Source organism: Eptesicus fuscus, chromosome 2 (genome assembly GCF_027574615.1).
Source record: "Eptesicus fuscus isolate TK198812 chromosome 2, DD_ASM_mEF_20220401, whole genome shotgun sequence".
Taxonomy (NCBI): domain Eukaryota; kingdom Metazoa; phylum Chordata; class Mammalia; order Chiroptera; family Vespertilionidae; genus Eptesicus; species Eptesicus fuscus.
The window spans coordinates 113,699,433-113,714,542 of record NC_072474.1 but is presented as its reverse complement, the minus strand read 5'-3'; the positions used below and the strand labels follow the sequence as shown (position 1 = coordinate 113,714,542).

The window sequence follows — 15,110 nt, the reverse complement described above, 5'->3', positions numbered from 1 at the left end:
CTCGGTGCCTGCTGTTCTTGTTACCCTCTTGTCCTTGAGACCGTTCTCCATCACAAGGATGGAGGACACAACCCCAGAGTGCCCCGGGTGGGTGTGCGTTGTCTTTAGGGAGGGGACAGGCCACCTGAGGTAAGCGCGGTGAAGCAGCATGGGGGGGGGGGGGTGTGGTTGTAGTGTGCGCCCAGAAAGGGAGTGAGGCCTCCCGCCCGGAGTGGGGACAGAGGTTGTTAGGTTAAGGCCCCTGGATTGATTCTTGAAAGGTCTTACCAACTTGCTGTATTGGGGCGTCTTTCTCTTCCTCCTGCCACCTCACCCACCCACTTGCACCCGCAGACTCCCCGCCCCCCCCCCTCCACATACCCATGGGGGAGGCAGTGGGCAGTAATGGGCTCAGAGCAGGGCTCCACGGTACTACGGTGAGACGTGACCGTGAGTCTGGCTTTGGTTCTTCCATAGCCTCCCTGAGCCGCGGGGTTTCTGTCTGTTAGGCTGCCTTCCTGAGGTAACAGAGTGATGCGCACAGGCATCTGTAGGTAGGAGGTGTCTGGAATGTTCCCTCCTCACGTGCATGAGTGCGCACAGACTGCGGTTTACCATGGGCTGCGGCGCTGGCTGCAGGGAGGCCCATCCCCCAGACCCCTCGCTTTTCCGGCAGAGTGGCAGCATGCTTAGTGCAGAAATGCACTTCCGTTCTGAGGTGATCCTCCAGTTCCCAGTTAACGTGTAACCATTTCTCAGGACACTGGTCCAGTCATACGGTCCATTTTTCAGATGTAAACTTTCTGCTGAAGTATACATACAGAAATGTGTAAAAACCTAAATGGACAACTCGGTGCACACACCTGTGCCAAATCTAAGACACGGGCTCTTTGTAGCCCAGCGGCAACCGGATCCTCACCATGTCAGCGTGAGCTCTATGTGAATGGTGACACAGGGCACGGGCCCTTGGTGTGTGGCTTCTCTCTCAGCATTCCCGGGGTCCATCCACGTTGCTTTGATGCTGTCTTTGTACTGTACAGACTCACCCCTCTACTGTTGAGATGCTGGGCTGTTCCGAGGGTGGCTGGGTTTCTGAGGAAATGGACATCTGTCTCCTGTCCGTATGTGCTCTCATTTCTGCCGAGTGCATGCCTGGGCGTGGAACTGCTCAGTCACCGGGGGTGTCTCGGCTTTGACAGCCACAGCCACACGTTTCCCAGTGCTTTTACCTGTTTCCACGGCTGCCCTGTGTAGGAGGGTAGATGGGGTTTATGTTGCCCCCAAATGCACTGAAAGTTAATATTCCTCAAGTTTCCATCTGTATCTCTCAAGGTAGTTCTGTTTTTTGAAACTGTCAAGTAAACTTAACCACGGGGGCTTTGCACTAGACTAGATTATACAACTGGAAAATGGTACCTCCAGGTTTTCTCAGCAGATTGCCGTCTCAAGTGATGCTAAAAATAAGTTAGAATAGCAACTCCCCGGCGTCTTAGATACTCTACCATGTCCTTAACAGTGAAAGGAGCGCAGGTCTTGCTCAGCCCCCTTCTCATTAGATTTGTGGACTCCTGTAATTTGGGCTTGGAGCATCCTGTGTTGGTTACAAAGCAGCGAAGGCCCCTGGGAAAGCGGATGTGCTGGTGAATGAGCAGCTTTGTTTGAGTGCGAGGCTCCTGGAGCTACTTTTTGCTATGGGATCTAGGCGAGCTTTAATTTATTCCCTTTGATAGAAGCGATCAAGCTGTCCCTGCGGGAGAGCGAGTTGTAATTGCTGAGTAAATACATATGTCAGAGTTGAGAGGTCAGACACTGCTTGGAAGGCGAGGCCTTTGTTTGGCCACAGAGCGGGTACTGTGAGCTGCCGGAATCCTACTTTTGCCGCTCTGCCCACCTGGTGACCCCAGGCCGACTCCCGGAGGCCGGTGGTAGTGTGTGGATTGGGTTTCTCCATGGAGATCAAAGGCGGGGAGAGCCTCAGCTCTCCGGGTGCCTCCCCACGGCACTGCTCTTGGCATCTGCCGGCAAGTTTGCATCAGGCGCTAATGGAAACCTGACAGGACGGCCCGGCTCCAGCCCAGGGTATCCGAGCGGAGACATCTCATAGCTAACGGAAACGGCACTCTCTCCTGGTTTCAGGGAAGTTAAGGTAATAGGGTTGTCTCCGCATTAAGGGGTTTCTGCATAAAAGTTAACCCTCTTGGCACTTGTTGCTGTGCAATTCTAATTTAGATGCCATGGGAGTTGGCATCAACTTTTATAGCACTTGGTTGTTGTTTTTTTTCACTTAATTGATCCATATTCCATGATGTTCCACAGAAGTGCCCGATGCTCTGCCATTTGAACATGTTTGAGAACCGTGGGTCTGTACGGAGAGCCAGTGGTTCCAAACATTGTCATGACACGGTCACTGTGTCAGGAGGGCTCTCTGTGCCAGCTCATGGAGGGCCCTAATCCAGGCCTTCTGGCTTCTTCAGAGCCCTGACGCCATGATTGGCGGTGTGGCCGCTCCTCCCTCACAGCCATGCACTCTGCTCTCGGTTGCCAACCTTAAGGTCAGGTGTTTGCTCTCTCCTATTTTGTGGTTTTTAACTTGAGGGCCCATGGTTCCCTCAAGGGTTGTGTATCAGGGATGAAGTCCAGGGAAAGCTTGAGTCCAAGTGACCTGTGTGTGCAGGGATTCGCCCGCCAATACCACCTTGTGATGCCTCGATGTGCCTGAGGTTGGCAGGGGCTTTCCCTGTGGGCTCTGTTCAAAATGTGCATGTTTGCGTATTTACTTTTGTGATTTTTAGTACATTGAGCTGAGCAATGGAAGGACACACAGATTCTTTGTGGCATAAAAGCAATCCTGTCTGCACTTCTGTCCTGTTGCCTGGCGTGCCCTGAGCCCTCTAGCTGGGGACAGTGACTAGATGTTCTCTGACGTCAACTCCAGTCAACTGGGGGTGCTGTTCGTGATGCGGAGGCCCTGCTCCCGCTCTCAGGAGGGGAGACGTGCTGTCACTGATTGTGTGAAAAATCTGTCCACAGAGAAAAGAAAGTTAAAACAGCAGATTTTTCCTCAACCCAATGACGAACTGGGGAAAATTTACCAGAATGGGAAAGCCAGCTGTTGCACATGTTCCGGTGTCTCCTGCCGCCTGCTGGCGCGAATGGGAAGTACGACAGGGTACCCTTCCTGGTGTTGGTGTGAAGAGAGCAGTCAAAAGCCTTTCCGATGTTCAGATCTTTGCACCTAGAATTCCAGTTCTACAGCTTTTGTCAGTGAAGTGGGCTGTGTAAAAAGGGACGCATACCTCACTGTTATTTATATAATGACAGGGAGTTTTGAGAACTGGCTTTCTTCTTGAATGAAGGCCAGTGTCCCAGTGAGCGATAATACTTCCGAGCATGTCCCCTCTGCTGGGTGCTTTACTAAGGGCTTTGCATGTATGAACACATTTCTGCAGGTGCTCAAAGTCCAGCGGGGCACTGCGGGGGCAGCTGCCGGGCACAAGGAGAGAGGAGGGCTGCTGCAATCGGTCTGGCCTCAGGGTTGCAAGTGCAGGAAACAACTCTAATTAGCGTTAATTTGAGGGGTAAAAAAAAAAATCTTTTTTTTTTTTTTTTTTTTTTGCTGAGATATCTGTGTAGTCTTAACAATGGATAATAACAATGGTTGAGACTGAGAGCTTCCTACGGGCCGGGCACTTTGCATGTCTTAATACTGTTAACCTTCCAATCCTAGGAGGTAGGCACTATCCTCAGTCCCATTTTGCAAGTGAGGAAACTAAGGCAAAAAAGAGGGTAAGTGGCTTCCCCAAGGTTGAAAGGGCCAGTGATACAGACCAGCAATGACGGCCAGCCAGGCAGCTGGCTCCAGAGCTCAATCCTTACCTAGGAGACCTCGGCCTTAACTAGGTGGCTGGATTCAGGAGTTGAGACGACACTACCAAGACCTCTTGGCTTGGCTTGCTCCATGTGTCTCCATGGTGACAGCCCCAAGCCCACACTGACCTCACAGCTCACCATAGCAACAGAGAAGGTCATCCCAACTCCCACCCAAGTCCTGGGGCTGACAGATCTGGTTCAGGTCCTGTGCCCTCTCCCAGCCTCCTGAGAACTCTGCAGGACTCCTGCAGGAAGGAGGGAAAGTGGTTTCTCAGAGGAAGGATGCTGAGCAGACATAAGTATGGCCACACGGAAAGCCAGTCAATGGTGATCAAGGGCCAAAGTGAAAACCAGGTAATGGGGGGCTCCTACTACATGCAAGGCGCTGGGGAGATACTAAGACATGGCTGTTGCCCCATCAGCTCGGGAGAGAACAGGCAAAAGGGAACTTGCAACAAAGAGTCACTGGAGCCTGAGAGCAAGGCCTGGCAAGCCCAGTTCAAAGCCGTAATGAACAGCAGCTACCACCGCTTGAAGGCATACTGCATGCCAGGCACTATGCTAAGCAATCGCTATACATGTTGCTAAGGGGAGGCCAGCAAAGGTCATGGTCAAATTCATTTCCCCCCACAAGTAATGCACATGGAAAAGGAAAATTTCTTGGTTGGTAGCACGCTGATATCATGTACCTGTCGTTAAGGTGCACAGCGCACACATTTAAGAACTCATTCAAGGGGCCCCGACAATGAAGATGTGCTCATTAGATACTGGATTTTTTCCAGCCTGCTTTTAAGTGTCACCAATATGGCGTGCAAGTAGTGCCATTTAAAATAGCGGGGGACAAAGCTGGAAGGATTTCAGATCCAAATACAAAGGCCCTGGAACCACCAAAGGGGAAACCAGACCTGACTTGAGCACACTACATATGGAGACCCCGGGGCTGCTGCAATGCTCTGGGAGTATTCAGTTACCAGGGAGACCCGGCACTGACCTTTCTGCAGGGAGACAATCCACAGAAGACTGTTTGACAAGAGGAATGCGCTTCCTGTTAACAAGGCACTGCCCCTGTACAAAGGGGGGCAAAGACCCCGTTGGCTTTGAAGAGATGAACCCTGGTTCTTTAGGAGTCTGAAAAAAACAAAATAAGAAAGAGGAGGTATTGTGTAGAAAGGCCATATGAGCCACCCAGCTGTTAAATCCTTTGCTCCAGTGGGTTTGCTAGAGAGGCTGAAGAAATGATAGAAATAAACCAGTAAGAACTTGACATTCTTAATACATTTCTTTTGCAAATACCCACGGCATATAGAAGGTATGAGAGTGCCAACTGATTTAAATTTTACTTCCTGGGTGACTTTCTTTTTTTTTTCTTGTGACTAATGTGATTTTTTTTTAAATTTCTTTATTGATTAAGGTGTCACATATTTGTCCTCATCCCCCCATTCCCATCCCACCCCCCTCCCCACGCATGCCCCAACCCCCTGTTGAACTTAACCGTTGGATAGGCTCATATGCATGCACACAAGTCCTTTGGTTGAACTCTCCCCCTTTCCCCACCCTCCCCTATCCTCCCTCTGAGGCCCGATAGTCCGATCGATGCCTCCTTGCTTCTGGTTCTGTTCTTGTTCCTCAGTCTATGTTGTTCATCATTTCCCCTAGATGAGCGAGATCATGTGTCACTAGATATATACTTATGAGAACTGAATGTGAGACAAGCAATAATAGTTATGCTGACAGGCAAATGAATCAGTCTGTAGTGAGTTTCTTTCTGGACCAACAGTTCTTTTGAGACCCAATTTCAATGTCCACCAGTTCCTTATGTGTACATGTCAGCACTGACCCCTCAGCTATGGATGGTGGACAAATGGTGGTAACAGAGGTCCGACTCCCTCTGGTTTGGTCTCGGCCGGACCCAGGGGCACGGCTTCACCCGGACTAAGGGGCACGTGGCCTCACCCATACCCAAGGGGCGCGTGGCCTCACCCGGGCCCTGGGACCCAGCCTCACCCGGATGGATCCAGGGGCACACGGCCTCACCCGGACCCAGGATCTGGCTTCACCCGTACCCAGGGGCGCAAGGCCTCACCCGGACCCAGGGGCACATGGCCTCACCCGGACCCGGGGGCGCGTGGCTTCTCCCAGACCCAGGGGCACGTGGCCTCACCCGGACCTAGGTGCACGAGGCCTCACCAAGATCCAGGGACACGTGGTCTCACCCGGACCCGGGGGCGCTTGGCCTCTCCCAGACCATTCCTGGGTGACTTTCTAGGCTATCTGACACACCTCAAGCCACTTTTTTTAAAAAAACCTTATTTTATTTTAGCACACTCTATTTAATGTTCTCAAATAACATGATTTTAAATATAATTAGTGTAGAAATGAAATATAATTACAGTTTTGATTTAAAGACAATAAGCCCAGATATCTGAAGTCTTAATTGTGGGATGTTTTTAGTTTACTTTGTGTTGTTTTTCTTGCGTCTTTTTTTCAAAATTTATCTTTATTGTTGGAAGTATTACAGATGTCCCTCTCCCCTCCTCCCCAGGCCTACAGCACTCTTGTCTATGTCCGTGGGTTATGCTAATATGCATGTAAATTCTTTGGTTAATTTCCATGCTCCCCACACCCCCCAGCGGAATACACTACCCTTTATTCTGTGCTCCCATAGCCCTACCTAGTGCTCCTATTATGTGAAGTTGTCTCCTCTCGATTGTCACTTACGTCTGGCCTCAGCATTTTAGCAGCTGCAGCTGCTCAGAAAGTGTCTGCTGACTTCATGAACTGCTTCCATACATTTACCGACACTGCAGGACACTGCAGTACAGCTGTGGTCATCCTTGGCACAGGAGCTTCTCAAGTGCAACATATCTTACTCATCTCCCCCCTCCCTCACCCACCCCCTTGCCTAGCATGGTGCCTAACAGTTCCTAGCTCAGTGAACGTCTGAATGGTGAAGCGCATTCAACACATGGCAGGGTAGGAAGCGGGTAGGAGAGTAATAAATAGGATTCTTAACATAGAAAAACGTGTGAATTAATGACAGTCTTTTCCGGCTTATGAGCATGAACGATGGGAGACGGGAGTTTCCTGGGAAAGTATACATTCAGTTCCCGCATTCCCAGCTGGTGACATTTCTCAGAAGTTGGACAAAGGGGGTTAATAACAACATGCAGGTGCTTCGCATGTAAGCCCACAGGCAGGTATAAGCCCTGGTGCAGGGGAGGAAAGCGGGCCAGAGAGGTTTATTTCTGGCCCAAGTGCACCCAAATGGTGGCTGTCCTGGCCCTGCGGCCCTTCCTCCTCCGAGGCTGCGATCGACCCCGCTGGGCGCCACGCGAAGAGAAGAGAGAAAGGAGCTGGGCGCAGAGTCGGGGCCTGCACGGGGCACTCCTCCCGCACGGGCACTTCTCCTGCACGGGCACTTTTCCGCACCGGGCACTCCTCCCGCACCGGGCACTCCTCCCGCACGGGGCACTCCTCCCGCACCGGGCACTCCTCCCGCACGGGGCACTCCTCCCGCACGGGCACTCCTCCCGCACGGGGCACTCCTCCCGCACGGGCACTCCTCCTCACGGGGCACTCCTCCCGCACGGGGCACTCCTCCCGCACGGGCACTCCTCCTCACGGGGCACTCCTCCCGCACGGGGCACTCCTCCCGCTCGGGGCACTCCTCCCGCACGGGCACTCCTCCCGCACGGGGCACTCCTCCCGCACCGGGCACTCCTCCCGCACGGGGCACTCCTCCCGCACGGGCACTTCTCCTGCACGGGCACTTTTCCGCACCGGGCACTCCTCCCGCACCGGGCACTCCTCCTCAGGGGGCACTCCTCCTCACGGGGCACTCCTCCCGCACGGGGCACTCCTCCCGCACGGGGCACTCCTCCCGCACGGGCACTCCTCCCGCACGGGGCACTCCTCCCGCACCGGGCACTCCTCCCGCACGGGGCACTCCTCCCGCACGGGCACTTCTCCTGCACGGGCACTTTTCCGCACCGGGCACTCCTCCCGCACCGGGCACTCCTCCTCAGGGGGCACTCCTCCTCACGGGGCACTCCTCCCGCACGGGGCACTCCTCCCGCTCGGGGCACTCCTCCCGCACGGGGCACTCCTCCCGCACGGGCACTCCTCCCGCACGGGGCACTCCTCCCGCACGGGGCACTCCTCCTCACGGGGCACTCCTCCCGCACGGGGCACTCCTCCCGCTCGGGGCACTCCTCCCGCACCGGGCACTTCTCCGCACCGGGCACCTGGGAACCAAGGTCGGCTCCGCACGCAGAGGGCACGGAGGAGGGCGCGGCGCCGCGGCCCCCGCATCCCCTTAAGCTCCATCCTCCCGGAGAAAGAGGGCTACTTCCGGTCTGGAGAGGACCAGCATTTTGAAATTCAAATCACGTGGCGGGTTTGAGCGCGAAGATTGCGAAACCCGTCCCGCCCTAGTTTCTCACCTACTAAACCTCAAAGACAAACCGGATCCACCGCTCCTAGAAGGAGACCCCTCCGCCCGCCCGGAAGCCGGGGCCGGAAGTTCCAGCGGGTGACGCCACTTCCGCCGCGCTTCCTGGAGGCGCCAAGATGGACGCTGCGCGGGCCCGGGAGCAGCTCCGGCGGCGGTACCTGTTCTCGCCCGACGCCGAGGCCTCGCTGGACGGCAGAGGCTGCGCCGGGCCGGGTAGGCGCTCCCCCGGGCGCCCCGAGCCGCGCCGAGGTCCCGGGCCAGGCGCCCGGACACAGCCGGCCTCGCGGCCCCCCACCCCGCGCCCCGTCGGGAGGGCCCGGCTGCCTTTCCCGGGGTTTGCCTGTAGTTTGCAAGTCGGGTGTTCAGTGTCCTAAAGGGCCCCTAAAGCCACGTGGCCCTGCGCCCTGCCCCCGGGGCTGCGCTCCAGGAGGCCCGGGAAGGCGGTCTGACACCGGGTTGGTAATACCCGTTCAGAGTGCGCACCGGTCCTGTTTTTAAGGATCGGCCAGACGTACTCGCGCAGGTACACGCGGGGGGTGCAGGACTTCTTTCCCCTCGGCATCGACTGACTGTCCGCCGCGGAGAGCTGCGTAGACACCGAGGCCGACTTGCGGGCCGGGGGGACGGTGTCCGCTGGGAGGCGCCGGGCAGGGTGTGGCGTACGAGCGAGCGGGAGACCGGCCGTGTGGGGTGTGCTTTCCTGTGGACGCGGGGAGGAGAGAAGCAGCAGGAGGTGATACCGATGGTGGCTTCTGGGCAGGGGACCCCGGAGAGATGGGTTTCACGTTAGGTCTTGTTGGCCTGCATTATGGAAACCGTTTGCATTTTATTACGTTTTAAACATAAAACACAGAAGACATCATGCGCAGGCGTGCTGGTTTCTCCGTTTTGAGGGTCTTTGTATTGGGAACAAGCTTGTCAGGAATTCTCAAGGGTGAGGACCTCAGCTGTGTGCCAGTGGTTCTCCCGGGAACGGAGAGGGGGCGCGTCCATCGCGTGGGGGAACTTGGAAATAACTCATTTGATCCAACCCCCGCCACCTGTTCTGTCAGATGGAGTCCCAGGTGGAAGAAATCTGGGCTCCTCACCACCTGTCTAGACAGCACTGTGCCCATTCCACTTTTGAGCTGCCTGAAAAGGTTGTGTTTGCTTAAAATAATTAAATAGTTATAAGTAGTATTTTTGGAAAATTGTGTCTGTTTTGTGCTCTGACATTTGCCTGTGGCATTTTCCTTAATAGGACTTATTACTTCCTAGATGAAATAAGAGACATAATATTAAAATTCCGACACTACTAGATGTTGTCATTCTTTCTGAAAGACTGAATAGGTAGATTTGATTTCAAAATCCATTTAAAGGAGAAAGGTTGACTATATTGAACATGTTTTATAGTGGGTTCCTAGTAATTATTTCTGCAATATAAGCCTATTTTGGTGGTTTCACAGAAGAAGTTTGTGCTATGGTGGGAGAGAATCTGGTTCTCAAAAAGCTCTAGGAAATTTTTTTGTTTGGCTTAAAAGAGGTTGATTTTTCCCCATGCACTTTATGGTAATTTAATAGGTTGAAATCTCCTTTATTTGCAGGAGCCTCTGCAGCTGTTGAGAAAAAGCAAAAACCTCTTCCAAGACTTAATGTCCATTCTGGATTCTGGATATTGGCATCCATTGTTGTGACCTATTATGTTGATTTCTTTAAAACTATTAAAGAAAACTTTCACACTAGTAGGTAAGAAAACTTTCCTGAATATCACATGATCTCACTCATTTGTGGAATAGAATGACCAACATAAACTGATGAACAGAAACAGATCCAGAGACAGAGAAGCATCGATCAGACCATCAGACCTCAGAGGGAAGGTAGGGGAGGTTGGGGGTAAGGGGGAGAGATCAACCAAAGGACTTGTATGCATGCATATAAGCCTAACCAATGGACACAGACACCAGGGGGGTGAGGGCATGAGTGGGGGCTGGGGGGGGGGCAATGGGAGATAAGGACACATATGTAATACCTTAATTAATAAAGAAAAAAACGTAATTAAAAAAGAAAACTTTCCTGGTTCATAAGTTAAACACCCTTGTCTTATTTTTTTATGTTTTATTTTGTTAGTTGAAATTTTTGTTGTTAATCCTCACCCGAGGATATTTTTTCCATTGATTTTTTTTAGCGGGAATGGAGGGAGTGGGAGAGAGAAAGAGAAAGAAAGAGAGAAACATTGATGTGAGAGAGAGACATTGATTGGTTGCCTCCCACACACACCCCGACCAGGACCGGGGATCGAACCCATAACCCAGTGTGAATTAACCATCTTCCACATTGATTTTCAGCATTCCAAGAAACCTGACTTAACGTGGAGGAGTTAATGGTGCCTGTTTATTACTGTCACACTCACAACTTCAGAAACAAAAAAAAAGCTGCTCTCTTTCCTGAGTTTTTAAGGAAAATGCATAGCCGTAACCGGGTGGGTTGCTTATGAGCACACACATGCATGCATGCCTGCATTGAAAGGCTTACTTTTTCATCCTCTTGTGGGTCTCAGGCTCGTCCTTTCTCACCCATGTCCCCGTAGATTGAGACTTTCTGAAATCTGGAATCCAGTGATTGTGGGTCCCTCTGTGTTCCTCTTCCAGCTGATCTTCTTGTAGAAACAGATTTTTAGGCAACCGAGGAAAACTTGTAGGATTTCGTCTGGTTTGCTAAGAGCTGTCAATCCTGATGACATTTTTGTCTCTACAGTTGGTTTCTCTTTGGCGGCGCCTTGTTGCTTGTGAGCGTGTCCATTGCGTTCTACTGCATTCTCTATCTGGAATGGTATCGTGGGATTGAAGATTATGATGTCAGGTATCCAACCCTGATACCCATCACAACTGCTGCTTTTATCGCGGCAGGAATTTGGTAAGTTAACTTCGAAATACTGGTAGAAATGAAGATGTTGATCAGGTACTGATGTACCTGGTACGAATTTCAAAGGAAAAAAAAGGAATAATGGGGAAAAGAGTCTCCCTGTCATTTCTAGTCTCCAGTTTCCTTTTCAGTAACATGTTCTTTATGAATTTAATTATTTAAAACACAAATGGTGACGTACTATGTGTATTCTGCAATTGGCTTTTTAAGTCATTTTCTATGAAGTATAATACATACAGAAAGTGGAAAAAACAAAACTACAGCTGAATGAGTCATCGTGAAATGAGCATTGGCGTAAACCCCTCCAGGTCTAGGAAGAATTGAGCCAACACCTCGAAATCCCTTTCCCGCCTCCCCATAGCCACTGCCCCAAGGAAACACTGTCCTGTATGCTAATTCCTCTCGTGCACCTCTTAAGTACTCTGTTCTGTCTATTTTTTTAACTTTATAGAAATGGACTCACAGCATCTCTTCTTTGATGTTTGCTGTTTACACGTATGATTCATCCGCATTGTTGTGGGTAACAGTTGTTCATTGCGGTCGTGCAGTCCAGCCTGTAGCTGAATCCCAATTTCTCTTTCTACTATTGATAGCATTTGGGTTGTTTCTAACAGAGAAATGCTTTTAACCATCTTTTTACAGTAATGGTTTGATAGTGTGGGAGGTTGAGAGCAGGCGACGGCCATTCTAGTTCATGTCCCTTTGCAGACCCCAACTTTAATCACTTAAGTTCCCCTTAACCTTTTGCACTTGGATGTCGAGTGTGACTCGACACGGTTAGCATCGGTAGCAGGAATCGAGAAAAAAGCGAGTGCAAAGGGTTAAGCCAAGCCAGCCCGCATTAGAAGACCTGTGACTCTAGTCCAAGTACCTTTTGAAGAGATTGTGATAGTTCCAATATTTGTTAGATCACATCTTTGAGAGAAAAAAAACCCACATAATGTTGGCTGAATGAACTTGCCCAAACTGGGTAATAACAGTCCTCCCCCTCCAGGTTCCACAGCAGAAGGTGCGTGTGCAGATTGTAGCTGGAGTGGTCAGCCTGTGGTCTTTTCCTTTCAGCTTCAACATTGCTCTGTGGCCCGTGTGGTCGTTTTTCACTCCGCTGCTGCTGTTCACCCAGTTTATGGGCCTCGTGATGTTCGTCTCACTCCTGGGGTGATTCCTGCAGGTAAGCTCCCTGGAAAGGTCATGTCGTTATTGACCTCATTTGAAAAGCATCCTTCACGACAGTTTTCAGGTGCTCCTTGTGACTTGGTTCATTTGTGTTCACACCGGAGCTGTTTACACTGAGCTCAGATAGCAGGGACACAGAGCCTTCCCTTTTGTGTAATGTGGTTCTGACTCGGAGGGCACCCTCGCCTCCACAGGGCTCACGGAGATAGCACTTGCACCTTCCGGTATAAATACGCTAACACCTGGGACCAGTCTTTATTGAAGTCAACAAATGACTATGGGTTAGATTGTGCTTAAGGAATGGGAATTTGGGGAAAATGAACAATTTTACCCAATTGGGGGGAAACAATTCTGCCATTTTTTAAAATATATTTTATTGATTTTTTACAGAGAGGAAGGGAGAGAGATAAAGAGTCAGAAACATCGATGAGAGAGAAACATCGATCAGCTGCCTCCTGCACACCCCCCACTGGGGATGTGCCCGCAACCAAGGTACGTGCCCTTGACCGGAATCGAACCTAGGACCCTTCAGTCCGCAGGCTGACGCTCTATCCACTGAGCCAAACTGGTTTCAGCTAAATTCTGCCATTTTCTGACTATTCTGGCTGCCTCATAAAAATCTGATGGATGGTACACCAACTTTTCCCTTCGTCTTATGTATGGAACTTCTGACTCCCCACAGACCCCTGCACCTCCCCGGGCCTGTGGCCCCACACGGTGGGGTCTGCTTGCTGAGTGTCAGATAGCACATTTATTAAACACGTGTGTGTTCAAAGGACTCACTCAGGGCTTAGGGACATGGTGAAAAAGACAGGTGGTCTCTCCCTTCCCGTCGCTTGTATCAGAACTGGGTGGAAGTTGACTCCATATATCAGTTTACAGGATGAAAATTAGGCCCAGAGAGGTACAAGTTATCGGGGTGCTAATGAAAATGGACATGTCCACAAACAGACAGCATGTTCTCCTTCTGGAGTTTTAGAGGGAGGTCAGTGTAACTAGGAAAGAAAGGTACATAGCCTATGTTGCCAGCACTTCCATGACCACAGCCATGCTGATGTGCAGAGTCAACCCCCACACACACTGCCAGCCCATCCATGACCACGGCCACCCTGATGTGCAGAGTCAACCCCCCCACACTGTGCCAGCACATCCATGACCACGGCCACGCTGAGGTACAGAGTCAACCCCCCCACACTGTGCCAGCACATCCATGACCACAGCACGCTGATGTGCAGAATCCCCTCCACATTGCTTTGGGGGGCCCCTGGGATTCTTAGAGTGCGCCCTTTATCCTGTTGACATGTGTCACTTCGTCTGACCATGTCCCCTGCTTCTCCCCTTGTAATGGTGTTAAGTCTTGGTCAGTTTTGAGTTTTTCCCATGTCAGGGAGCTTCGACTCCCTGCTGACATGACTTATCAATGGTCATGAAAGCCTGGTAGACTGAACTGCTTCCTCACTACACCCACAGCGCAGTACATTGTCTCACTTGGGGCATAAATGCTGGCTTTCTTTCAGGTTCCAGGGCCTGTAAACCGAACCATTAAACATCCAGTTGACTGGCAGCGTTCCAAATGTGGAAAAGCTACAAGGTGTTTCTGCATCCGGAAGTGAGTGGTGTTCTAGGAAGAATTGTAACTTCATTGATCTGTGGTTGAAATCAGAATAAATTATATTTTATTTGCATATTCTTAAACTCAGATCATATTTCAGATTCAGAATAGGAATATTCTCTTTAAATAGAAATAACTAAGTTGCAATGTGAATCTGTTTGACCCCTGGAGAAAGGATTGGTGTGGACGTCTGAATGAAGCTTCATTATAGATGCGCAGTACTCCCGGTGTTGTAGGTGGATTGCTCGCTCTTCACTTGTGAGGTGACGGACGTGTCCATGTGCCTTTAACCCATTAGCAGTGACTGTGGACCTCACTGAGTAATGCCTTCGTTAGTGAGAGGACCAGCCGAACGTATTCTATGCATTCCTATTTGGATTTTACCGTTCTATGTAAATTATTAGGTTTTCAGCATGTTTAACATATGAACTTTTAATGATTTTTAAGTATGTATGATTATTTTCCTTAACATTTAAATAAAATATTTTTATAACTTTCTTGTGATTTTGTTAATACAAACTTGGGAATAGTTTGTTTTCGCTATCAGTGCTGGAAAGTTACCTGTAGAAATGAGGTTTGTTTTCAGAGAAAGCTGCTGTGCTGTTCAGCCTGGTGTTAGGACTCACCACCAAACCACCACTCGATACTGCCTTTCCCTACAAACCCACGCTGACTTGAGCTGAGGTGGTTTTTATGGAGTCTGGGCACTCCTGGAGCCCCTGCCATCTGCCAGGCACTCAGCTCTCCCTCCCTCCCTCCCTCCCAGGTTCCCCAGGCATTTGACACAAACCGGGCTCCATCTTGTCCCCAGGTCTCCCACACCTGGACAGGGGCAGTGCTCAGTGCACATTTCTCAGTGGATTAAAAAAAAAGTTGGATGCTAGAGAGCAGGGTGAATCAGAGTCCTTGCCTTTAGGGAGCTCAGAATGTTGAAATGACACGTGGGTGATGGAGGGATGGACAGTGGACAAGTCCACCGGGGCCACAATGACTAAGTCAGTGTCTTGGTTCCTGGGGCGGCCATGAGAAGGACTACAAACTGGGTGGCTTGACAACAGAAGTTTATGGTCACAGTTCTCAAGACTAGAAGTCCGAGATGGCGCTGTCGGCAGCATTGGC

The 15,110-nt window shown here is 50.9% G+C and overlaps 1 protein-coding gene across 1 annotated transcript; it reads left to right on the top strand.

Annotated features, from left to right (window-relative positions):
- The first annotated feature begins 8,372 nt into the window (after nucleotides 1-8,372).
- On the top strand, nucleotides 8,373-14,488 carry TMEM128 (transmembrane protein 128). Its single transcript, XM_008150938.3, has 5 exons — nucleotides 8,373-8,515; nucleotides 9,886-10,027; nucleotides 11,036-11,194; nucleotides 12,266-12,374; nucleotides 13,897-14,488. The coding sequence occupies exons 1-4, from the start codon at nucleotides 8,419-8,421 to the stop codon at nucleotides 12,363-12,365; spliced, it is 498 nt and encodes a 165-aa protein (XP_008149160.1). The 5' UTR covers nucleotides 8,373-8,418; the 3' UTR covers nucleotides 12,366-12,374; nucleotides 13,897-14,488.
- Nucleotides 14,489-15,110: the final 622 nt, after the last annotated feature.

Excerpts from the sequence above, each read along its gene's own strand:
- TMEM128 (XM_008150938.3), top strand. The coding sequence starts at position 8,419 with ATGGACGCTGCGCGGGCCCGGGAGCAGCTCCGGCGGCGGTACCTGTTC. Across the intron at positions 10,028-11,035 it reads GAAAACTTTCACACTAGTAG|TTGGTTTCTCTTTGGCGGCG; the intron begins GTAAGAAAACTT and ends TTGTCTCTACAG. Across the intron at positions 11,195-12,265 it reads TTTATCGCGGCAGGAATTTG|CTTCAACATTGCTCTGTGGC; the intron begins GTAAGTTAACTT and ends TTTTCCTTTCAG.